General features: G+C 45.1%; 1 protein-coding gene across 1 annotated transcript in view; it reads right to left on the minus strand.

Moving 5' to 3' along the window:
• Positions 1–1,018: 1,018 nt before the first annotated feature.
• Positions 1,019–26,567, minus strand: part of prkn (parkin RBR E3 ubiquitin protein ligase) — a gene marked incomplete at its 5' end in the record, with an annotated part of 340,196 nt that continues 314,647 nt past the window's right edge. The window contains 3 exons of the mRNA XM_084321889.1: positions 1,019–2,230; positions 3,452–3,569; positions 7,951–8,037. Coding sequence (XP_084178015.1) covers positions 2,121–2,230; positions 3,452–3,569; positions 7,951–8,037 — 315 coding nt within the window. The 3' untranslated portion in view covers positions 1,019–2,120. The remainder of the gene's footprint in view (positions 2,231–3,451; positions 3,570–7,950; positions 8,038–26,567) is intronic.

A 26,567-nucleotide genomic window follows, 5' to 3' on the forward strand; every position in this document is an offset into this window, starting at 1 on the left:
TCTGAGTTACCATATAATATACAATACACAATACTATGCAGTGTACTAATGTACAGTACTATCTAGTGCAAAGCAGAAATGGGATGAGGTACAATTTTAGGTACAATTTACAGTAAGGTGTACGAGTTGTAGTGCAATCCTTCATCCATAAATATAAAGTGTGGGGAGTGGGTGCTACAGTGTGTTTGTTTAAAGTGGGTGTGTGCTATAAGTGTGTGGAGTGGGTGCTACAGTGTGTTTGTTTAAAGTGAGTGTGTGCGTGTGGGTGTGTGTGCTATGTGCATTTGGTGGTTGTTGTTGTGTAGTGTTCATTCATTGTTCGTTTAGCAGCCTGATGGCCTGGGGATAGAAGCTTCTTCTGAGTCTTTCTGTGCTCGCCTTGAGACTCCTGTATCGCTTGCCTGACGGCAGCAGTTCAAAGAGGCAGTTGTTCGGGTGACTGGAGTCTTTAATGATTCTCTTAGCCTTGCCCTTGCAACGCTTGTAGTAAATGTTCTGGAGGGTGGGGAGCCCCCCTCCAATTGTGCGTTCGGCTGAACGTGTCACTCTTTGTAGTCCAGAGCAGACTATTATTTTTAGGAAGGAGGTTGAATTATATTTCCCTGCTATGTACGTGCAAATCTATGTCATTACACTGTATTCTATGACATGCCCCAGTGATGAGCAATCTCCAAGTATTAGGCCTATGGACCTAGTATTTATATAATGTATTATGCTTGTCCTAATAGTACTAACCTACACTGTAGCACTCAACACTTTGATGAACATTGTTACTCAGCTGATAGAGTTGTACCCTTCCTGATGACTTGTCGTACAGACCTGTAAGTCTAAAAGTGGATAAAAGCGTCAGCTAAGACTAATTATAAGGAAAATGGGGGACCCTGATGTAAACAAGACAAATCAAGTTTCAAGATTTTATTATTTAAAATAACACGAGGTTTATTCACATACACACAGGGCATACAGTGAAATGCGGGTGGCCATGCCCGCTTTGATTGTGCAGTAATACTAATAAACTAATAAAATAGACATAATAAACGGGTAAAAAAATAGGCATGATAAAATAGACATGCTAAAGTCAATGTTCAATGTTCTGATGGCCTCTCCAGAGTGATCAACGCTGTTTATAATACCATCTGCATGGTGATATCAGCAGAGCACTGTCAAAACGCTGTTTATAATACCATCTGCATGGTGATATCAGCAGAGCACTGTCGAAACGCTGTTTATAATACCATCTGCATGGTGATATCAGCAGAGCACTGTCAAAACGCTGTTTATAATACCATCTGCATGGTGATATCAGCAGAGCACTGTCAAAACGCTGTTTATGATACCCATCAATGGCAATCAACTTAATGACGTCACCGCCGTGGCTGCCTGACCAATAAGCATTTAGATGTAAATACACGTAAAAGAAAAAGCCACTAAAAGAAAAAGCCACTTTCTGAGAAGATACTTCATCTGTAATGTAATGTACAGTAATGCAACCAAGTGACGGATCTCGTCGGGTCAGGTAGCATTATGTCGGGAAAAATGAAATGAAATAAAGAACATGTGAATTAAATAAGTTACAACGAAGTTTAGGCTATTAAATTGTTTTAAAAGCCATGCATAATGCGTGAATAACACAGGAGGGGGGAGGGGGAGAAAGAGAGGAGAGAGAGAGAGCAGGATGTGTTTTAATGTCCTGATCAATAGCGCATCTTGAAAGGCATGTTAATAAATATCAGGCTTACTGCCGCGGATTCAAGCCACGCAATAACAAAGTGGATGTTTAATGACAATAAAGCATAACAAAGGTTGCAATAAATCCACTCGAACGAAATATGTCTCTACTACTATGCACTCAACACTGCAGCACTCAAGTTTCAACACTGTTTGATGAACATTGTTAAAGAGCTGTACCCTTCCTGCTGCTGACTTGTCGTACAGAACTTGTAAGTCGCTTTGGATACAAGTGTCAGCTAAATACATACAAATGTAAAATGCAATTTTTCACAGGCTCCATCATCGTTAAATTAATTGTGTGAATTGGTTTGAAAGGGACGTGACCCCGATGCCAACAGACGTCCCTTCGTGATGTGTGGAAGTCAAGAGTCCTTCCTTCCTGACCGGCTTCAGCCAAACCAGTGGTTGGCCATACACTCCCTGTTCCAGGCCACACGGCACAGCCAGCACCACTCAAACTGACACCGGGCCTGAGGACACACCATGTGCATACAGCCACCTGCAAGAACAAACACAACGTCTGATACACTGAGGGGCGAATTCACAAAGAATGGATTGCGTCCGCTAATACTATAGCACCCTTAACGGCATGTGATTTTCGCCCACCATTTGCTTCGTCTTAAGGACCTATATGTATATACACATATATACATATTGCGCAAATGATATACTAGGGCAAACACTCCCATACGGTGTGCAATTTGCTCCTGATATCTGGCAGCGCAGTTGGCTCGTGGAGTGCAATTTGCTCCGGATATGGTAAAATAGTATAAATACTGCCCATGCAACAGTATGCATGTCCTAGGACAATGGCAGACAGAAAACGGACAAATCAATAGCTCTTCTAGTCCTTTGGCCAAACACTTTTTTGATGGTACCAAATAGTCCAATTTGGTTTGTCATGTGACCCCGAAAGAAATTAGTTTGAGCAGACCTGTCCATGGTGCTGAATCTCTCAGCCGAAGTTAGGCACTGTGCCAGTGAAAATAATTTCAGACTTTCAGAGAATAGAAGCCGCATTCTCATATACTCCAGAATAAACTTTTCATTGACCGTGTTTCCAGCGTCGACTCCTCATGGACCTGACGAAATGTTATCAATTAAAAGTTTATTCTGGAGCACATGAATGTGCTCTATTAACTTTTTGTGATTATTACCTAACCCAACGGATCACCAGAGACGCTGGCCATGACACCCCTTATAAATGTGCTTAGTTACCACCAACTCTCTGAAGACGTAAATAACATCACTTTAACTGGCAATTAGCGCCGACCTTTGTGAATTGGAGTGTTTTTGCAATGAGGCTCATTTGCATAGAAAGGGGCACATTTTCCACCCATATTAACTCATTTAAATACCTTCAAATAGCATGGACGCACAGAGACGCAATGATGATGGCAACGCAGTTAGCACAGTATTTATGTATTTCACCCCTTGCGAGTGCTTTGTAAATAGCAAGGTTTGTTTTGGGGCTATTTGCACAGGCATAGCGTCAGAAAAAGCTGCACAATCCCTTTGAGAATTCGCCCCTGAGGGTTTAGTGTGACAGCATGGTACACATACATATGTGGTTGGTAGGTAGAGAGAGAGAGCGAGAGAGAGAGAGAGAGAGAGAGAGAGAGAGAGAGAGGGAGAGAGAGAGAGGGAGAGCAAGAGCGAGATAGAGTGAGAGAGGGAGAGAGAGAGAGAAGGAGAGAGAGAGAGAGATAGAGATAGATACCATTCTTCTCTACAGGGACCCTGCATTGTGGACAGGCTCTGGTCGTCTCATCAATGGTGTCCTGAGAGGCCTGCTCCCAACGAGCACGGATAGCTGCTTCGTCGTCTACTACATAACCCTGAGGAGGAGAGGAGGAGAAGAGGAGGAGAGAATATGTGTTACGTCCCACCAATCCATGGACTGTTCTCCCCTGCTCTACCTCTCCCCGTCCCTGTATGTGTGTTACTCATCTCTCTGTCCCTTAGTGTTCTTTCCCCTCTCTCTCTCTCTCTCTCTCTCTCTCTCTCTCTCTCTCTCTCTCTCTCTCTCTCTCTCTCTCTCTCTCTCTCTCTCTCTCTCTCTCTCTCTCTCTCTCTCTCTCTCTCTCTCTCTCTCTCTCTCTCTCTCTCTCTCTCTCTCTCTCTCTCTCTCTCTCCTTTATGTTCCCCTGTTAGTCTGTTACTGTCTTGTATTAGGTTAACTGTTTAGTCTTAGTGTTTGTAGTTACTGTCTGGTATTAGGTTCTCTGTTTAGTGTCTGTAGTCTGCTTGTTTTGTCTGGTTAGTGTCTGTTTTTTATCTTGTCGTCCATATTTATAGTTCCTTGTGTTGTTTCTTGTAGTTCTTTGTCAGTCTGTTTCCCCTTCCAGGTGTCTCCAATTGTAATCGTCCCAGGTGTTTCTCGTTTGTAATTTGTTCCGGTGTATTTGAGTTCCTCGTTTCCTGTTCTCTGTGTCGGTCCATTGTCGATGTTGCACTGTCCATGTTTCACGTTCCATGTTTCAAGTAAGTGTTCCCCGTGTTAGATTTGAGCGTTTAGAGATAATTATTTAGTTTTCCCTTTTCCCCCTCTTCCAGTGTTTACTGAGAGTTTTTGTTTATTAAAAACTCTTGGACTCAGATAATGTCAGATAATAAAGAACTATTGGGAAGAGATAGGAGAGATAATAAATGAAATAGTAGGATATGAAATACCCCAGACAGGCCAAGTATTGTATTTAGGGAACTTAACCAGTGATGCAGTCGTAATATGGGAACTGCCCATACGCCACATGCACTCCCGCGCGTGCACACGTGTTCCCTCGGTTGCGCACAGACAGATGATTATTATGCATAACAATGTTTTAAATGTAATTGTAGTTACAATTTCTTTAATTGAATTAACTTAAACTAGAAAAGTAAATACAAACTAAATTAACAATGTAACTTAGAGTTAGTTTACAGAAGTACAGTTTCCTCCAGACTGAAGCACAACTTGTCTCCTCCTTCTAGTCGGGAGATCAAGCAGCCCCCCACCAATTGGTAGCCTACAGCCAGGGCTTGTATTTTGGTTTGGCACTTCTCATTGTTATGCTATCGGTATCCTATTATTATGCAAAGTCTAGGTGATAAGTGCCGGCCGGGTAGCTTTATTGCTTTCTACAACGGCCGGGTACTTATCGCACGGCGCGACGAGTGCGCGCGTGCACATCATTGCGCGCACTTCTGCCTCAGTGACCTACTAACACGGCGTGTAACTGCGTGTGTGCACGACTGCATGCCTGAACTTAACACAGGAAGGAATTCAGGGGGAAGACAAATACTTGATTAAGATATTATTAGTAGCAGCCAAGAAAGCATTGACGAAAATGTGGTATAGAGTAGAAGCACCGACGAGGGAACAATGGACAGAGATAGTGGGTGGGATACAGGAAATGGAGAGAATCACACATAGGCTGAGGCTACAAGACGAGAAGTTTGAGTCAAAATGGGAGAAGTGGGAAGAGTATAGGAAGAAAAGAAACGACATCACAGGAGAGTGAAAAGGAGACAAGAGAAATAGAAATAGAAATGAAAATGAACTATGAAGGTACCAAAGAACCCATGTCACTTTATTCTTTTATATATATATATATATATATATATATATATATATATATATATATATATATATATTTTTTTTTCCTTTAGTTAATTCATTTTAGGTCAACTCTTCATTTGATTTTGATATTATTTTCTACTATCAGCTATATCTTTTAGTTCTTATCTGTCGAATTGTATCGTACTGTCTCTTATAATTTTGACCGCCAATTGTAATGTTGTACGTGGATGTTTGTTTGTAAATCAAGAAACTGATAATACAAATTTAAGTAAAACAAATAAAAAAAAAAAAAAGCTCTTGGACTCGCTGCCCGCCTTGTCTTGTCTGCTCCTGGGTCCTGTTGCACCACCACACCACATTGTAACAAGAGGAGAGGAGAAGAGGAGGAGGAGAGGAGGATACGGATAGAGGAGAAGGAGGAGGTATAGAAGGAGAGAGAAGAGGAGAAGGAGGGGGTAGAAGGATAAAGAATAGAAGAGGAGAAGGAGAGAGAAGAGAAGGAGAAGGTAGAGAAGGGGAAGGAGGAGGTAGAAGGATAAAGAATAGAAGAGGAGAAGGAGAGAGAAGAGAAGGAGAAGGTAGAGAAGGAGAGAGAAGATAAGGAAATAGAAGAGGAGCAGGGGAGAGAAGAGAAGGAGAGAGAAGAGGAGAAGGATGATGTCGAGAAGGAGAGAGAAGAGGAGCAGGAGGATGTAGAGAAGGAGATAGAAGATGAGGAGGAGGATGTAGAGACGGAGATAGAGGAGGATGTAGAGAAGGAGATAAGAGGAGAAGGAGGAGGTAGAGAAGAAGATAGAAGAGGTGGTGGAGGAGGAGGTAGATAAGTCAAGTCAAGTCAAGTCAAGAGTTTTATTTGTCACGGCATACGAGTATACAATGAAATGCGGGTGGTCTTGCCCGCAACGATGTGCAATACAGTGGGTACAACATATAATAGAATCCAATACAAAAACAATTGTGCAATAACAGGTAACAGGTAACATGGTGTGACATCAAAATCGGTATCTGTACATAGTTATTTACAGAGCATATAGGACATGCTAGGTAGCTTTGGTAGTGCAATACACTGTTACTGTTGCTAATACTGATTTAAAGTGGCTTTTCCTTTTGGCAATAAGTGTGAGTGTGTGCGCATGAGTGTGTGCCCTCTCATGTTGAAGTGTTAAAGTGGCTGCTAGTGTGTGAGCGTGCACAGCGTGCGTGTCGTGTGTGTGCTCATGTGTGCTTATGTGTGGATAGTTCAGTGTTCTGTGGTACTCAATGTTCATTGTTCAGGACTCTGATGGCCTGGGGGAAGAAGCTAAGCCTAAGCCTAGGAGAGAAGAGGAGAAGGAGGATGAGGAGGGGTAGAGGTCAGTATAAAAGAGAGAGGGAGAGCGAAGGAGAACAGACTGAACAAGAAGGTCTTTGATAATATGAATAACGGTCTGTGTGACGATGTGGAGGATAATCACAAGACATTCATATAAAATATCTGTTATATGATGCTGGTGTGTCTTTTATCCTTTATGGGGAAAATACTTTTAAAATATATTATAATAGATAAACTATTATCTATCTATTATCTACAATCTGAGTCAGTCAGTGTGTGGGAAATGATGATTCTTACATGATGGAACACTGCCACCTGGTGGTGGGTGACAGAACTGATGTGGATGAACATCACAGTGAGATTGGAGGATGGAAAGCTCTGCTTCAATCAACAGAGAGGCTCCTAACACCTGGTGTCTGATGCTTAGGTGAACTGTTTCACTTCAATAAATAAATAAAATAAATAAATATTTTAAAATAAAATAAACTCAAAAAGGAAGTCAAATATACTATTATTTCTAGGGGTTATGTCACATCTGGTATATATTGATGACAGAACATAATGACCAACAGGGGGCAGTATAGACCAGGGAGCGAGAGAAGCATAATATACATCTGATTCTTTTTCTCAAGGTTTATTGTTAAAGGCCCAATCAGTGATCCGAAGGTAAACACATACAATATGAAGCCCCACCACCAAAAATAATAAATAGGAATGTAGACATGTTTTCATTTGTGTTTCCTTTTATTAATATTTTATATTCATATTCAAATGTGTTATTACCTATATGTGTTATATTCTTTCTACTATTACCTTGCCCATACCTGTACCTCCCCTTCCCCATGCTGCTATGACACCTTTACCCAAGGGATCAATAATGGAATAATGGAAATATCTTATCTTATCTTGTTCTCTAGTTGATTGACACTTGGCAACAGGTAAATATGAATTTCTAAATGTATTTAGCATTTTGTGGCTGCAAAATGTTTACTTGTGTTGGTGTTGTGTTTTTAAACACTTGAGTAATATTATTATTAAAAGTATTATTGAAATGTGTTTAGAAGGCTCCAAGTAGTGTATTTTCTATCAACAAATTAAACTATTCAAGAAATCCAAAAAATGCCAGATTGGGGCGGCTATTCAGATATTCTATTATATAGTTTATATATATATGCTATTCTTCCAGAATGTGTTGCTTAATTAAGGTTGCTTTAATTGGGTAGTGAAGAGTCAGAAGACACAGTGAAGCGTGACAGGAGAGACTATGGTTGTCAGGCAGAACCTGTCACAGCCAGGCAGAACAGAACACTGAGACACCAGAATGCCCCTGATCAGAAGGCTCCGTTACCTGCAGGGCGTCGCCTGTGGGAGGGGCTGGCCTCATGCGACACGCCCCTTCGTGGAAGTCCTCCTTACAGTCTCGACAGAATACAAACTGCAGGGAGAAACACAGCTGTTTGAAAACACATCTACTGTACCATGTTCCCTGAGAATTCTATTCTCATTCTTACATTAATGGTGGTCATTCGTAAAGCTGACGTTTTTTCCAGGAGCACTCTTCTTCTGTGGTCTCAGGCTGCCTGCTGTAAGGATGCCTTCTAGCCACTAGCCTCTTGTATTTGGCAAATGTTAATTAGTTAGTTAGTTAGTTAGTTAGTTAGTTAGTTAGTTAGTTAGTAGCTAGGGGTTGAGCTTGTGGTTGAAGGTATGGCCTAAGATTTATATCAGTATTTAGATTAGATTACATTCAAATGTATTGCCATCATACAGCACAAGTACAGTACAACGAAAAGAGGTTTGGCATCCAACCAGAGTGCAAATGTAACAGTAAAGTGCAACAGTAATATACAATGTACAGGTGATTAAACTGGGTATACAATATATAAAATAGTATAGTAAGTCATACTGGCCAGCAGCATAACTAGTAAGAGTAGGTAAGGGATATGTATACAGATACTGTATATAGTATCTACAAAGATAAAGAGGATTATGCTGGTGTGTACAGACACATGTGGATATATATATATATATATATATATATATATATATATATATATATATATATATATATATATATATATATATATATATATATATATATATATATATATATATATATATAATATATATATACAGCTTTATTGTACATGCTATTATACAGAGTCATATGGGTTATATGCAGGTGTATATGTAGGTATATATAAGGATTATATGTAGGTATATTCAGACAGATTAGTGGATATATATATATATATACACGTTAGGGCTGTCCCCGACTAAGAATTTGGATGGTCGACTATGATTGGCCAAAATGTGCCGTTAGTCGACTATTGGTCGACAAAAAAAAAGAAATATATATATATATTTTTTTATTATTCCATTTGGGCTGTGGGGTGCTTAATGTCTGAAGGAGTCGACTGAAGGCTTCTTGTTCTCTGCAAAAGCATGCAATTGGTCCACTGATGGATACATCTTGATATTTGTCTAGTCTAGTGTGTTCATTAGATGGGTGAAATCCTCTTTCAGTGCCTCTGTGCCTGTTTTCGTAGGCAGTTAGCCTCTGGTATGCGTGCCATTAGCGTTAGCCACGCTTCTAGGCCTCTTTTCTTTTGGAAAGAATGATGATAAAAAGAAAAAAATTAATATCTTTTTATAAATTAATCTTTTTTATTTCTTCGACTAAGAGGTTGGCAGTCGACTACGGCTCCTTTCGACCGATTAGTCGACTAATCGACTAATAATAATAATAATAATGCAGGACCTGTTGCAGAGGTCTTTATTCGGCATGCAACGACACTCAATGTTTTAGCGGTACACACAGCGGTTAGTTTTTTTAGCACACACACCGGAACACACACGCATGCATTGTCTCTTTAGAATCGCCGATGCGATTCGTCTCTGCGATTAACCCATAGGGTTAATAGGGGTCAGCTGACCTAATATGCATCGAACATTGTACATATGTCTATACTGAACACTGTGACCTCATTTTTTTTACTTCTAATTTACATACTATACTATGTTATTTTATTTCATACTTATCTGTCTTGCACAGTCTCTGGAGCGTAACAGTAAGAAGAATTCTGTACTTCTGTATGACAACTATTAAAGAAACTTGAAACTTAATAGGGGTCAGCCCTAATATATATATAAATATAAATGTACTACCAGTGTCTTTAGAAATGGGTCGTTCCCCTTCTGTAGATGTATCTCATCTTAATTTTTACTGTGTTGCATTTGAATATTTGGTAAATTACTGTCAGATTAATCATAATTATATCATGGTATATTTAGAGATGTAACGGTATACATCACAGTATATTTGTTTTTCTTATAATAATAATAAAGAAAATGTTTTAGGAGCAGTACAAGACTCTGGGATGTTAACAATTGATTCTGCGTGGGCGCGCACACACACACACACACACACACACACACGAGCAGACAAGAGAGAGGGAGAATGGCTTATAATAACGTTTTTGGCTACTTCAAATCACGTAAAGAGAGAGACAGAGAGAGAGAGAGGGAGAGAGGGAGAGAGAGAGAGAGCGGGAGAGAGATAAAGAGAGAGACAGAGACAGAGGGAGAGAGAAAAAGAGAGAGAGAAAGAGAGACAGGGAGAGAGAGAAAGAGGGAGATAGAGAAAGAGAGACAAAGACAGAGGGATAGAGAGAAAGAGAGAAAGAGAGAGGGAGAGAGAGACATAGGGAGGGAGAGAGCAAGAATGAGAGAGACAGAGAGAGAGAGAGAATGAGAGAGAGACAGAGACAGATGGATAGAGATAAAGAGAGAGAAATGTACTATTGGGCTCAGCAGCCCCTCCCATTCCTCACTGTTTGAGCTGCAGTTAATATGAATATGAATATGTCTACCTCCTGAGCCACTGGCCCTGTAGGTTGTAGGATATAATCTTTACTCACACATGCTCCTAAATCATTTCATGAAACTAACTTCGCCCAGAGGACTGCTCTGCTATGAGCAGCTCCAGGATTATTTTAACTGTTTTGGGACCAGCTTAGTTAGTTCAGTTCATTGAACATGGAATTTGTAATGTCTTTCCACCGCTTGCTTTTTTGTCATACGGACACTGGAAAATTACTCGGCTGGGGATGTCTGTGTTGTGGTTTTTCATTTAGCACCACTATTGGAGGGACTGCTTGTGTCTGCTTGTGACTGCTTGTGTCTGCTTGTCTGCTTGTGACTGCTTGTGTCTGCTTGTGTCTGCTTGTGTCTGCTTGTCTGCTTGTGTCTCCTTGTCTGCTTGTGTCTCCTTGTCTGCCTGTCTGCTTGTGTCTGCTTGTGTCTGCTTGTCTGCTTGTGTCTGCTTGTGTCTGCTTGTCTGCTTGTGTCTGCTTGTGTCTGCTTGTGTCTGCTTGTGTCTGCTTGTGTCTGCTTGTCTGCTTGTGTCTGCTTGTGTCTGCTTGTCTGCTTGTGTCTGCTTGTCTGCCTGTGTCTGCTTGTGTCTGCTTGTGTCTGCTTGTGTCTGCTTGTGTCTGCTTGTCTGCTTGTGTCTGCTTGTCTGCCTGTGTCTCCTTGTGTCTGCTTGTCTGATTGTGTCTGCTTGTCTGCTTGTGTCTCCTTGTCTGCGTGTGACTGCTTGTGTCTGCTTGTCTGCTTGTGTCTCCTTGTCTGCGTGTGACTGCTTGTGTCTGCTTGTCTGCTTGTGTCTGCCTGTCTGCTTGTGTCTGCTTGTCTGTGTGTGTCTGCTTGTGTCTGCTTGTCTGCTTGTGTCTGCTTGTGTCTGCGTGTGTCTGCTTGTGTCTGCCTGTCTGCTTGTGTCTGCTTGTCTGCCTGTCTGCTTGTCTGCTTGTGTCTGCTTGTCTGATTGTGTCTGCTTGTGTCTGCTTGTCTGCTTGTCTGCTTGTGTCTGTTTGTGTCTGCTTGTCTGCTTGTGTCTGCTTGTCTGCTTGTGTCTGCTTGTGTCTGCTTGTGTCTGCTTGTCTGCTTGTGTTTGCTTGTCTGCCTGTAGCCCTTCCCATAGTCGAGCGGACCGTACACGGAGCAGACTCCCGCAAGCTCAAAGCGGACCCAAATGGTACTCAAATCGGACCCAACGCAGAGTCCAAGTGCGAAGCTCCTATTTTCTGACGCGCGGACGTCCGCGGCGCCCACTTGGTGTCACACAAAACGCTGCTCGGCGTTTTGGTTGACATCGAACTGCATTTCATGTGACGTCGGTCTGCATTTTACTCTGACCACTCGCTCCGTGCCAAGAGAGAGTAGGGCTTGAGATGTTTGAATGGCTTTTCTAAATGAAGTGTGTAAAACTGCCCGTTTTATTATCGAAATATTGGAAACGGAGATAACATACTCTTTATTTTGACATCGGATGACGACGACATGACGGAAGTTGAACAGCGGGGGGGAAATTGTGTAAACTGGCGCGAGACATGTAGGAAATTGGTCCGCGGAGATCCGCTCGACTATGAAAGCTCAAAGAGTCCAGTGGACCTCCGCAGAGTCCAGTCCGTGTACAGTCCGCTCGACTATGGGAGCACCTTGTGTCTGCTTGTCTGCTTGTGTCTGCTTGTCTGCTTGTGTCTGCTTGTGTCTGCTTGTGTCTGCTTGTGTCTGCTTGTCTGCTTGTGTCTGCTTGTCTGCTTGTGTCTGCTTGTCTGCTTGTGTCTGCTTGTGTCTGCTTGTGTCTCCCTGTCTGCTTGTGTCTGCTTGTCTGCTTGTGTCTGCTTGTGTCTGCTTGTCTGCTTGTGTCTGCTTGTCTCTGCTTGTCTGCTTGTGTCTGCTTGTGTCTGCTTGTGACTGCTTGTGTCTGTGTGTCTGCTTGTGTCTGCTTGTGTCTCCTTGTCTGCTTGTCTGCTTGTCTCCTTGTGTCTGCTTGTGTCTGCTTGTCTGCTTGTGTCTCCTTGTCTGCTTGTGTCTGCTTGTCTGCTTGTGTCTGCTTGTGTCTGCTTGTCTGCTTGTGTCTGCTTGTGTCTGTGTGTCTGCTTGTGTCTCCTTGTCTGCTTGTGTCTGCTTGTCTCCTTCTCTCCTGTGTCTCCTCTCCTCTGTCTCCCTCTCAGTATTCCTACTGTCTCAATAAAGAACCTTCTCTCCTCCGTCTCCCTCTCAGCCTGTGGGGGGGGGGGGGGGTGCTCTTTCAAATAAAAAAGGGTGAAAATCCTAGCTGTCAGTCGGGACACTTGGTGGCATCATCTCTCTTCGCTCCAGCAGTTAATGATGATGCTGGCAGTCAATAATAATAAAGGAGGATGAGAAACTGAACACCATCCATCACAGACAGGAAGGAGACTAAAGGCCCTCCCATAGTCGAGCAGACTGTACACAGAGCGGACTCCGCGGAGGTCCGCGCGGACTCTTTGAGCTTTTGATCTCAGCGGACGTCCGCGCGTCAGAAAATAGGAGCTTCGCACTTTGCACTCTGCTGTGGGTCTGCTTTGACTCCCTTTGAGTCCGCACGGACCTCCGCGGAGTTGCTCTGTGTACAGTCTGCTCGACTATGGGAGGGCCTTAACTCTACTGTTTTTAGCTCTGCCGCATCATTTGAAGCTCAACAGTGATTTTGCACTTCATCAAAAGTGAAGGCTATGAAGGCTCTTCTTCTTTCTTTCTTTCTTTCTTTCTTTCTTTCTTTCTTTCTTTCTTTCTTTCTTTCTTTCTTTCTTTCTTTCTTTCTTTCTTTCTTTCTTTCTTTCTTTCTTTCTTTCTTTCTCTCTCTCTCTCTCTCTCTCTCTCTCTCTTTCGGTCTCTCCCTCTCTCTCTATCTATCTCTCTTACTCTCTCTTTCTTTCTCTCTCCCTCACTCCCCCCTCCCCCTCTATCTCCTCTCTCTCTCCTCTCTCCTCTCTCTCTCTCCCACCTAGTTTCAAAGTCATATATAGCAGAAGAGAGACAGTCAAGTCTTTGTCCTGAGACTGGAGCGTGGGAGGCACCTGTGATGGCAGGGCTTCTGATAGGAGCTTTCTTCCTCCCTTATCCTCCTCTGGCCTGATGACACTTCATTTACATTCAGTAATTTAGCTGATTTTATCCAAAGCAACTTACAAGTTGTGTACAACAAGTCAGCAGGAAGGGTACAACTCTGGCATCACCTCCCGCTCCCTCCATAAACTGCAGATGGTCCAGAACTCAGCCGCCTGCCTCCTCACTAACACCCGGTCCCGCGAACACATCACTCCTGTCCTCCACTCTCTCCACTCTTCCTTTTGTTTCTTTGCTTTCTCTGTTTTCCCACCTAATGTCTGTGTAACGGCCAAATGTCTCCGGTCTCACTTTTCCTTGTCGGCCGAGTGGAGCGGTTCTCCCGGTTCCATTGAAGCGCATCAACTATCCCTGATCCATATGTTGTGGTGGGTTATGCCATGGACCAAATGGACATCGGATGTACCAGATGGCGATCAAACAATTGGAATATTATTTTTGGAATACTCCCGATCACAGGTAAGGACTATCTGAGGTACATTTTTGCTTGATCCAGCAATGCTTTTATACCGATCGGGCTGATAAGCGCTTTTAGTGTTCAATACGAATGCCGTTACTGACAATCAAATAATCAGAATTAATCATGCATTCATGATGAAACATACTACCTATGACATAGATGTGATTTGGGAATAGTAGCGTGTACAGGCAAGAAACGGCAACGTCTATAGTAGAATTAACGTATAAGGCTATAACTCAGCATTTCGGGAATTACCCCAGACCGCTCTAAAACCATTCTTATATTCACCACAGTATAACACAGGAACGTATGGATGGAAACATTTATTCTTTTTCACATATTGAACGATAGTTCTGTATCACACTTAGCTCACACTCAGCGTTCATTGCATATATCTCACTTCAGCATATATACACTGAATAATTTCACAATGTACCTTTAAATGCCAGCATTCATCTGGCCACACCCCCATCCGCTTACCTATATAAGCAGGGATGGTGCCACACACTCATCTCCTTCTCAAATTTCATCACAAGCAACGTGTTGCTATATGCCCACTTGACGTGGAGAAAGATAAATGTTTACGGGGAAGGGAAGCACAAGGAGATACGTTGACATCATATCTTTATTTTCTCTCTCACTATTTTCGAGAAAATACGGCAATATTGTCTTCGTACTGGAGTGTCTGGAAGATGATGATCATTCTAAAATCCTCCACCGGTTTTCGTATTGGGAGCACGCCGCTGCATGCCTCTCAACTGCAGTTCCTTGCTGTGTTGGTTGGGGTGAAACCTTTCAGGGCACAGCTGAACTGTGGACGCGCCGCTGTTGTGAGAAGCGGTGGGTTTTCAGGTTGGGTGAGTACTGTTTGCTGGCAGGCTCCACTTGTCTGTTAGTGCTATGGGGGCTAATTGATAATGTTTATGAAAACCGGCCCCAGGCTAGGGTCCTTTGTTCAGTCTCCTAGGCGACAGAAGACCTTGGTCTGAAGCCATTTTAGTTTTAACTAGTGGGCCGCGACCATTAACACTGGTGATCCCTGTGTTTTCTGGACGAGTGGATATCTCTCTGTCCCGTGTTAAGCCCCTTCTTTCATATCCAAATGAGAGTATTCCTTCACGAGGAGATATGTGCATGGATGTTCGATAGCGGAAGATCCATGTTCAAGTCAGCTACACAAGCCAGTTTGGTATTGTGCTGATTCTGTCGGGTGTTGGTAAAATCACAGTTGTAAAGCTGTGTTGACATCTTGTTTCTCTTTTCTCTTAAAAAGTGAGGAGGGTTTCAGAACGGCGGCCTGTCTGGGTGAGTGTTATATCATTGTGTACAAGTTCAGGTGATAGCTGCTTAGCTTACGGTTAGCCAGTCAGCTGTTAGCTGCGGCGTTAGCCTGCTGGGATCACTGCGTGGCCTACAGAGGTTGGGCCTACTGTTAGCCAGTCAGCTGTTAGCTGCGGCGCTAGCCGGTTGTGATCGCTAGGAAACGTTAGCTTGCTGCTATCGGACAAGGCCAGCGCGAGGTAGCTTCGGCTACTCGCGCGCCGCCGTGAGCTCCCCTCTGGTCGCGTGCGCCGTTCACTCGGCGTCTCGCGAGCAAGGGTAATAGCGACCGACGGTTGGAGCGGCCGTTAGCTTAATGCTACTCTGTTGAACGTGCTTTGATTATAACATGTTTTACACTCTTGACTACGACGTCATCTTTGACAGGGGATGTTCGTCGACCCTGCCATGAGCCAGGACGGCAAGGATTGCGTCAACAAAGGGACCGTTGCGACGGGTAGAGCGGCGACGCTGCCCGGATCGAACAACACAGGACGGCTGTGTTTCTACGGTGTCTTGAGACTGCACTTCGCTGATCTACGTTCCGGGTAGGACAAGGTTTGACCAGACCTTATAACACGTCTTCTGGTTTTACTTTTCTAAATGTTTTGTGAATAACGATGTTTTCCCAAAACGTGTGTTGCTGCAATGCATTTAGGATACGACGCGAGTTATGTGTGAACTGTCTTTGTCACTGGCAGTTAGCTTCTCCGTGCAAATCGGGTTGTTACAGATGTGAAAATGATCTGGTTGTTGTGTGAGTAACATCATGTGTGTTTATATGTACCGTGTACTCACAACTAAGGTAACTAACCTATGAAGCTATGCTTAGTGACAAGTGAGTAAAATAATGTTCTTTTCTCAGCCTGTGATGACAATGAACAGTGTGTTCACATATTAACAGGTTTTCCTGTTTTAACTGGCCGTATTAAGGGTAAAATAAGAGGATTGCGTTTCCCCCGGTTCCCTGGGGACTTTTTCATCCTCCTATCAGACATGTTGCACTACATTGTGTCTTTTGTGTGGTAGGGATGCGATGTAACCCATAGCTTGATTGCTGAGGTTGTGCTAAAACTGCTGGAGAAACTTTATTTTCCTAAAAGAAAAGATTGTTTGGTCGCTGTCGTGTGTGCTTAGCAAGGCCTGTGGCCGATACTAATCGAGAATTATGTATTCTCTCATTATGAAAAACGGCGTTCCTCTGTAGAGTGTTTTTGCCATTTTTTTTTGTGATGATGGGTTGTGTGTGTCATGTGACCTACAACTGGGTTGGACTGGCCACAGAAGCACATGTGTATGTTGGACCGGGGCTCTTAGAGAGCCCTCTCTATTCTGTGTTTTTTCCTTAGTAAAAATCAGATAGCAGGTTAGCTCATGCGCTGTGTGAAGCTGTCAAACGCTTCATAGAGCTGACTATGACTGTGTCATATTCTCTTTTTGTCATTACATCGTATCATGGGTGTGGGGTCGTAAAGGGGTGAACTGGTAACCTTTCCTCTCCCCCTTGTTTCTGTCGGTCAGGGGTACACCCCCTGTCCTTCAAGGTTCCCGTCACGTTGCGGTTCGGCACGTTACGGGGGGGGGGGGAGGGGGGAGGGAGTTTCCTGGTCCCACGGCCTGGAATATTGGGCGTGTGCACCGCAGAAATTCCCCCGCCATAGATTACGTCACCGTGCGCCCTCTGTTGGTAGGACTTCCGTGTGCTGTTCAGGTCCATGTGATGGATCTGTTTCGGGGGGGTGGTCAGGGCTCCTCCTCACCAAGCGCCTATTCGGGCCTTCTGTGAGTTCGGACTCCTCCTTCCATGTGAGGGAGCCTCCATCAGAGTACAGAGCCTTCCTCCTCAGATTGTCAAAGTGAGTGGACCCTCTAGAAGGTGTCCTATTCTATTGTGTATGTATTTGATTCAATTCGATTATTGAGTGTGTATGGGTTCAGTGCCTCTTCCCCGGAGAGCCCTAAAACAATTTTTTTTACATGGCTCAAGGTGCAATATATTCTTTTCAATCTGTACAGCTCGCGTGGGAAGTCTCTCTGGGGATCCCCGTCTCCTTCCTATGGGAGGGTGGTGGGATGTAAAAATGTGAAAAATGTTTACCCCCGGCTGTGTAGACTGGGATACATACTGTTGGTGCTTCCTTCTTTTCTATTCAAAAAGTGTTGGAGTTAGGAAGTGTCACACCCCTCTTGTCGTTCCCCTGGGCGCCTTGGGGATTCAATGACAGGTCTAAATAGCCTGTTCATTGATGGGGGTGTGTCCCGATGCACGTATAGTGCTAGCTCGCTGTAAACAGGCGACTGACTGGCACGCCTTGGTTGCTTGAGGTTAAAACGGCGTTTTTATAAAGCAACTGAGATGGGGGTTTTTCCTCTTCCGACGACCACATCCCACAACCTGGGTTGGTTATCGACGGATTCTCGTTCATGTCTGGGGGATGATGACGGAATGGATCTGAACATATGTAGAGGGGTCTCACGCCCTTGGGGTGGGCCACCGGGCGCGGTTCGCCCGAACGTCTGGGTGGCGCCTTCTTTTCATGTTAAGATCGACACGCATATCTGCCCTTTCTCCTGGAGTAGGCATGTCGGCGTGGTTAGGGCACGGGACTGGTTCTGGTCACGCTGGTCCGGATCAGTTGAACCCGTTGTCCGCCGGGGATGCAGATCTGCTGTTCTGGTACCCTGAGGGACTTGGGCTTTTTTCAGGGGGAAAAATGCCAGGTCGGTCCGGGTGTCACAGGGTTAAGCGCTATGGAGACCCTGGTTGGGTACGTTTTTACTCAGCACTGTCGTAATGGCTTACGGCCATGCCAACCTGTACACGCTCGATCTCGTCGGATCTCGGCCGCTACACAGGTTGGTCCTGGTTAGTACTTGGTTGGGAGACCGCCTGGGAATACCAAGTACGGTGTGCTTAGGGGCTGGTTCTCCATTATTTTTCGCTCCTCTCTCACGCATAGCGAAGAGGGGCCTGTTGGGGTGGTCTTTGACCTCCTCTGGTGACCCTGTGCTTCCCGTATCGCCAGGCCCGGTCCGAAGTAATGTTTCGTCGACCCGTAGGCCTGGGTTAACCCTTTTTTGAAAACTGAAACACTTGTACTGCGGTATAGCCGGTGTATACCCGCAGGTGTGTTTTGGAGTTTTTTCTTGAGGGGTTATAGGAACAACCACCGCATTGGGTAACGCCAAGGTGGTTGATTCCCTGGTGTGTTGGAGCAGTGTCAACTCCCGGGTTCACCGTTTGAGGGTGCCCCTGCACGTTCATGACGTCTGCCAATCGTGTCAGCCTTCTCTGCCTCAACCCCTCTGGGTGGGGTTTTTTAAATGGAGGCTTGGTCATGCAACACCGCCAGCTTCCGCTCCTTCCGCCGGGGCGGCTGTGTTCAGCTGTGCCCTCTGGCGCCTGTCTCGTTCGCAGTCTCCAGGCTAGGGTTAATAGCCTGTTGCCTGGTTTTTCCCCGGTGCGCTGCCTGCTTCCGTTGGTTAACCTTTTTTGTGTGCTTACGGCCATGCTGACTGCCTGTTGCAGGGTCAGTGTGCCAGGCGGTGTACTATTGGGGGGACAGGGCCCGCTCGGCTGAGGGGCCTTTGTCCGAATACGCTGGCGATGTGGGGGGCGGGGCACTACGTGCCCACCTGGTGGGGTCTTGATGCTGGCATCATGGACTTCTCCGGGCCCCCATTCCAGGGAGTCCAGTCCTTTTGGTGGGTCTGGGTCTTCCTTCGCGCTCCGCTGCTACGGCCTTGCCACGGGGTTGGGTTTGTCCTTGACCCCGTGATTCTGGGGGCAGTAACGAGGTTGTTTCCCTCCGTTCGTTCCCGGGTGGCATGCGGGTTGTGCGTGTGTGTAGTCGTGGGGTCAAGCCACGGTCTGCTCACCCTGTGCGTTGAGTTGCTTGAGTGCCTCTTCGCACGGTCGGGTCCGTCGCCCTCCCATGAAGCCACCAATAGGGGGGGTGCCCTCCATTAGGGTGGGTCGGGGGGGCTCGGCCCTCCCTGGTCTGATGGTTGTGGGGGGCCTCAGCAGGGTACATTTGTCGAGCTTCTAGCTCCCGCTCAGCTCCTATTATGCAATGAACGCTGAGCGTGAGCTAAGTGTGATACAGAACGTTAGGTTATGACTATACCCAAGTTCTGTTAACACTTAGGTCGCTTTCACATATAGTTTTGGTGGACTCGGTGCGGTTCTGGGGGTGAAGTTGCAACATTGTTGCATTCTTCATTTGGTTCGCCTGCGTTCACATAGAGAAATCTGTCAGCGGACCGAGACCTTCTGAACAATGTCACGCGGTCGAAAAGGGCGCTTGTCTATTGGACAGTGGAAATGTATGTGTGGCTGCAAGCCCGTGTGTGTGCGCGCGCGTGTGTGTGTCTGTGTGTGCTGTCTGCGAGCCCTCCAGATCAGCGGAGCGAGTTTTGACATGGCATTGATCCATTGTTCTATTGAAGCACATTACCACCATCCTCTCGCTAAACAACTTGTAGACCAATAATAATAATATAATAATAATAATAGTATTGACGTGGCATTGATCCATTATTAATGCCTTGCGCCTCGGTAATAATAATAAGCCGCGTGTTTCTTCCTTCTTCCCAAGATGCACAGTTAGATATATAGATAGATAGATAGATAGATAGATAGATAGATAGAGAGATAGATAGATAGAGAGATTAGATGCAGTGTGCTTGTTTTGCAGTGAGTGCTGCAAGCAGTGGTAATAATAATCACTTCCTATATTTGGTTCGCGTTTGGTCCGCTGAAGCCGAACCGAGACCTACGTTTTCAGGCGGACTAGAGTTCGCCTGCTTGGTCCGCGGACCGAGTTCGACGCGCATTCACACAGACCCGAAAAACCGGACTATCGAATTCTGGTCCGAAAGTCCGGACCAAACAGCCCCTGTGTGAAAGCGACCTTAGTGAACGCTCAGCGTTTAGACGACGCTGCAGGCCCTTGATCTTTCATTGTAATGAAATTTGTTGGGAAGGAGATGAGTGTGTGGCACCATCCCTGCTTATATAGGTAAGCGGATGGGGGTGTGGCCAGATGAATGCTGGCATTTAAAGGTACATTGTGAAATTATTCAGTGTATATATGCTGAAGTGAGATATATGCAATGAACGCTGAGCGTTCACTAAGTGTTAACAGAACTTGGTTATAGTCATAACCTAACGATAGGTGATGTCAAGCTGAGCCTGTGATGCCAACTGTGTGTTCTAAATGGGAGAGTAGGATGTTGTGATCAATGGTGTCAAAAGCAGCGCTGAGGTCGAGGAGGATGAGTATGGAGAGAAAACCGGAATCTGAATTTAGCAGGATGTCGTTGGTGACTTTAACAAGAGCAGATTCTGTGCTGTGATGTTTTCGGAAGCCTGATTGAAAGGGTTCAAAAAGGGAGTTGTTCTCTAGGTGGGTGTGGAGCGGGTTGGAGATAATCTTTTCAAGTATTTTGGAGAGGAATGGTAGGTTGGAGATTGGCCTGTAGTTACTGAGGGCATTGGGATCCAAATTGGGTTTCTTGATGAGGGGGGTGACAGCTGCTGTTTTCAGTAGTGGGGGGACAACACCAGATGAGAGGGATGTGTTGATGATGTGTGTGATGGGGGGGCTGAGGGCAGAGATGCAAGATTTTGTGAGAGAGGAGGGAATAGGGTCAAGGAGACATGTTGTGGGTTTGGATTGCATTATAGTCTTGGTGACAGTATCTGTAGAAACTTCAGTGAAGTGTGAGAGTTTGGTGCCTGTGAATATAGGATCTGGGGGGGGGGGCTGGGTGTGCTGGGCGGTGTTGGCTAAGATATCTTTTCGAATGTTGTCAACTTTGTTGATAAAAAAGTTCATGAAGAGGTTACATTGGTCAGTGGATGCTGGGAGTGTGGCTGGTTTAACTGGTGCAATGAGAGTGTTGATGGTGGAAAAAAGAGACCTGGGGTTGTTGCGGCGTGTTTCAATCTGGGTGGAGTAGTATTGGGATCTGGCAGTTTGCAGGGCTTTAGAATAGGACTGTTGATGGGACTGATAGGCAAGTAGGTGGATATTTGAACCAGTTTGCAACCATTTGCGTTCAAGCTGTCGACCAGTTGTTTTTAGGGAACGCAGTTCAGGGGTATACCAGGGTGCAGAGCGGGAAAAAGGAGACTGTACGTGACTTCAGGGGGGCAGCTTTGTCTAGAATGGCGATGAGAGATGTGTTATACAGTTGAACAGCATGGTTGGGGGAGTGAGATTGAAGCACATTTACAGAGAAGGTGATGTCATTGCACAGAATGGGGGAGATTAACAGATTGTACATTGCGGAAAGTGATTATGCGTTTACCGTTAGTGAGTGGTAGAGGAATAGACAGATTAAAGCAAACAGCAAGGTGATCAGAGATCCCAAGTTGAGAGCTTGTGAGAGAAGTAATAGATAAACCAGATAAGCAGACTAGATCTAGGGTGTGTGGCCATGTTTGTGGGTTGGAAAATGTACACATTGTTGCAGATTGTAACAGTCAAGCAGGGAAAGAAATTCGTTTGCCACGTTGCAGTGTGAAGAGTCTACATGTATATTAAAATCACCCAGGAGCAGTGCACTTTTGTGGGTGGGGCACAGGGCAGACAGTAGTTCTGATAGTTCATTGTGAAAAACAGTGTTATTGGCTTTGGGGGGTCTATACACAAGAATGACAAGCACAGGGTATTTGAAGTCATGTAGAACGCAGCGGCCCGCCTGATCTCAAACCTACCGAAGTCGGCCCATGTCACCCCACTTCTTAGGGACCTGCACTGGCTCCCCATTGCTGCACGAATCCGCTTCAAGGCCCTCAACCTAGCATACCGTGCGGCAAAGGGAACTGCTCCCGCCTACCTCCGGTCAATGGTCTCTAACTACACACCCTCAAGACCCCTACGCTCTGCATCTTCTGGCCGCCTCAGACCTACTCCTATCCAAGCTCCGGGAGGGTCATCAAAGAGAAGTCGCCTATTCTCAGTCCTTGCCCCACAATGGTGGAATGAACTACCCACCCCAGTTAGGACAGCCGAAACACGTCCAATCTTTTGCCGTCGACTAAAGACGCACTTCTTCAACCATTATCTGAAAAAAAAAAAGAAAAAAAAAAACCTTACTGTCATGCACTTGTCCTAATAAACTAACCTACACAGTAGCACTCAACACTTTGATGAACATTGTTACTCAGCTGATAGAGTTGTGCCCTTCCTGATGGCTTGTCGTACAGAACTTGTAAGTCGCTTTGGATAAAAGCGTCAGCTAAATGACTAAATGTAAATGTAAATGTTTGATCATAGCAGGACATATTATATCTATGTTTCATCATATCTTTATTATGTTGTGATTCTTCAGGCTGACATACAGTATCTTTATTCCTTCTAACATGATCATAACCTTTTCCACATACGGTGAGAAAAAGTATACATTTAACAATGACATGGAAAAACTGAGCGCTTCTGTCATAACGCCTCTCCAGCTATGTGACAGTGTGCACATGAAGTCACATGATTGTAAGGAATACAAATGAATGTGTATGTATGTGTGTGTGTATGTGTGTGCACATGTATGTGGTGAAAAGGTGCGTGTATACATGCGTGATGTTCATGAGTGCAATTCATCTGTAAAATGAGAATCCAGTCGACTTCGATGGGAATTTAGAGGGTGAAGACGCAGTTGTTTGTGTGTGTGTGTGTGTGTGTGTACACCTATGTGTCTACATGTGTGTATGTGAGGACGGCTCTAGCCAGCACGTGGCACGGTGGGCAGAGAGACAAAGCGATGCCCAGAGAGGTGTCTGGTCAGTGGGGCGTGGATGACGTACGAGGGGAGAGCGTGGGGGGGGGGGGTCTGACCAGGGGGGAACAGGAGGCTGGTAAACTGATTTCCTGTCTCCTCTCTTCACTGAGCACAGACACTGCATGGCCACACACACACACACACACATGAAATGTTTATTTATGTCCACATAAACAGAAGTACAAGGAAGCCTCATACAAAGGACATAAACAATGCGAGTGCAATCAGAAAATCATGAAGCACAGTCAGGTACACACACACACACACACACACACACACACACACACACACACACACACACACACACACACACACACACACACACACACACACACACACACACACACACACACACACACACACACACACACACACACACACATACTGTATGCAGATGCTGGTGTAGACATACACAAGCAGTGGACACACTGGCCCTACCATAATGTGGTGTGTGGTGTGTGTGTGTGATGTGTGTGTGTGATGTGTGTGTGTGTGGTGTATGTGTGACGTGTGTGTGATGTGTGTGTGTGATGTGTGTCGTGTATGTGTGACGTGTGTGTGATGTGTGTGTGATGTGTGTGTGTGTGTGATGTGTGTGTGATGTGTGTGTGGTGTATGTGTGATGTGTGACGTGTGTGTGATGTGTGTGTAATGTGACGTCTCAACCTCCAACTGGGGTTCAATACACAGGATGCTGCCTGAGTCGCGTCTATATTAATCCCAGCCGAAGAGTGCAAGAGCGCTTCCGCATTCTTCGCCATACGCCAGTACGGTAATGCGCATTTCCTTTTCCTTCGCCCAGGCGCTCGCCGCGCATGCGCATGAGGTCGCCGCTTGGTTCGACGCGGTTCAGAGTAGACCCCCATTCAACACTAATCACAGATGATGCCTTTGGTTCATATTAACGCGCCATATTAAAGCCATATTAGCACACATTAACGCTGGTCAAACACATTAATACTATATGCTATTGCTAATACTAATACGGTATATATATACACGCGATGGACGCAGCAGGCGATCACTGCTACTGTTATTCAGCCACGCCAGCCGCCACGCCGCAGCCGTGCAAGAGGTACATGATTGATTGATTGATTGTGTAGTGACTGTACATAATTCACACAGAACTGTTGTTGGGAATAGTAGTCCCCCCCGGACGATATTGTGTGTAGCACTTCCTGCCTCGAGCATTCATTCTACCTATCGATTCGACTACGTTGACATTGTTGTTATGCTGCTGTTGAATAAAGGAATTAGGTTCAACTTCGATACACCGCCTCCGACTCCTTTATCCCAGCGCTACAATTGATTGATTGATAACTACTGAGCTAACATGAAGCTAACTACTGAGCTAACATGAAGCTAACTGCTGAGCTAACTGAGCTAACTACTGAGCTAACATGGAGCTAACTACTGAGCTAACTGAGCTAACATGAGCTAACTGCTGAGCTAACATGGAGCTAACATGAAGGTAACTACTGAGCTAACATGAGCTAACTGCTGAGCTAACATGGAGCTAACATGCAGCTAACTGAGCTAATTAAGAGGTACGCGATTGATTGATTGACATGTATTCCATAATATGTAAAGTACATGTGGTCCTCGTTTGGATAATATGTAAAGTACAGTTGACAGCTGCGTTGTGTTAACGTTGCAATGTACAGGGAAAACGTTATGGCGTTGCGAGTGAATCGCGTCGCGATAATATAATATACATGTATTCCATTTCGGCGTCTGAGCGGGGGAAAAGAAAATGCGCATTTGGAGGGCGTTACCGGGGCCAATCAGGGCAAAATGCGGAAGCGCTCTTGCACTCTTCGGCTGGGATTAATATAGACGTGCCTGAGTCAGCCCCCCCCCCCCGCCCCCCCCTAACCCCCTACACCCCCTGCCCCCCACCGTCAGGAGAGAGTGAAAAGGGGCGTGGCTTCCGGCAGAAGGACAGGTAATAAGGTAGATGATGACATGCTACACAGTAACGATTAGTGTTCTGAAGGATCAGATTAAACCGAATATATATATTTATTTATATATATATATTTAATTGTATTTGTATATCCCCTGATATCCCTTGTATATTCCTTGTACAATATGCATTGAATATCCCTTCTAGTCTACTGAACATCCCATAATAGTCTCCATTCTACCATTGGACGAGACCTTGGTGCCAGGTCGCCATACCCCTCAGACCAGGTTCAATCGTACCGCTCAACATGTATGGACAAGTCCTAGTTCCGCGTAGGAATATGTCTACCGCACCACTAATGGTACTATTTGTTCATAGTGCGTATATATACTGCGCTATTAAAGTAGAGCTTTCTTTTAGTCCAGTTCCTTACCCTCCAACAGAGTGACAGACGCAAAAGCCTCCCCGCGAACCACGCGTGGGCAGTAAGGCCAATTCGGCCCAGTATCGGCATTGAGACATCGTGTATATTAATATTTGAATAGTCATATTTGGCACTATATCGTCGAGTTGGACGTATTCTATTAAGCTAATAATAGTCTATTCATATGTAGTGCCTCGTGCGGTAAGAGTTCTATAGTAATCAGCACCCCCATCGTTTCGGGCATCAGCTGGACGCTTATCCAGGGTGGTTGACCCCACATGAAGCTGCACCCGAGGAGCTCCAGGCCAAAGAGCGAGTGGACCTGTATATTGGATTATTCTACCGACGACGGCTAGCCTTCCCCGGCTTGGATTATGCTTTGAGTACTTTGATTATTCTATGGATAAAGGCCAACACTGCGGTGTGTTGGAAATACCCCCCCCCGAAGAGGACGACAGGTGAGAAGACGCTCTACACGACGAGGTCGCCTCACGTCTCTCCATCGTGGACCGGAGGACGCCGGCCACAGAGAGTCCAACTGCTTTCATCTGTGGATCGAGGATCGCTGGGCACCGGGTCGCACGACTGTGGGCTCTCCCAGGATACCCTCGGCCAGACGGGATACAGCCAGACTCTACCCCCCCCCCCTCCAGCTGTCCTACAAGCAGTCGGAACCTTCCCCTAGTGTATCCAGCTATATAATCATTCAAGTATCATTGCTATTGTTCCCTAAATATTCCAGGTTGTATATTTGCTTCCTGCGCAATCAGAGATTGGACATTCGATATTGATCTTGCCATAAAAGTGCATACTATTTCAAATCATAAATGTAATTAAGTGATCGTTGTACATACCTTTTGCTATGTATTATTATTAAACGCAGACTTTCGACTTGGTACATTTGTGTTGGATCCGTTTCATCAGGTGGGAGTGTTTATCATAATTATTTATACCTAGTACTGGGTGGCCAGAGTCTAAAGTACAAGAGGTAGTGGTAGTAAGTATCATATCTAACCATACAGTCAGGGAATTGTACCCCTCAGTTACAATTGGTCCTTCGAGCCGGATGGTAATCAGTGTAATATTAATATAGTGTTATTAATATTAAAATGGCCTATGATGAACACTCCACGA

Source organism: Notolepis coatsorum (genome assembly GCF_963971535.1).
Source record: "Notolepis coatsorum genome assembly, chromosome: 9".
NCBI classification, from domain to species: domain Eukaryota; kingdom Metazoa; phylum Chordata; class Actinopteri; order Aulopiformes; family Paralepididae; genus Notolepis; species Notolepis coatsorum.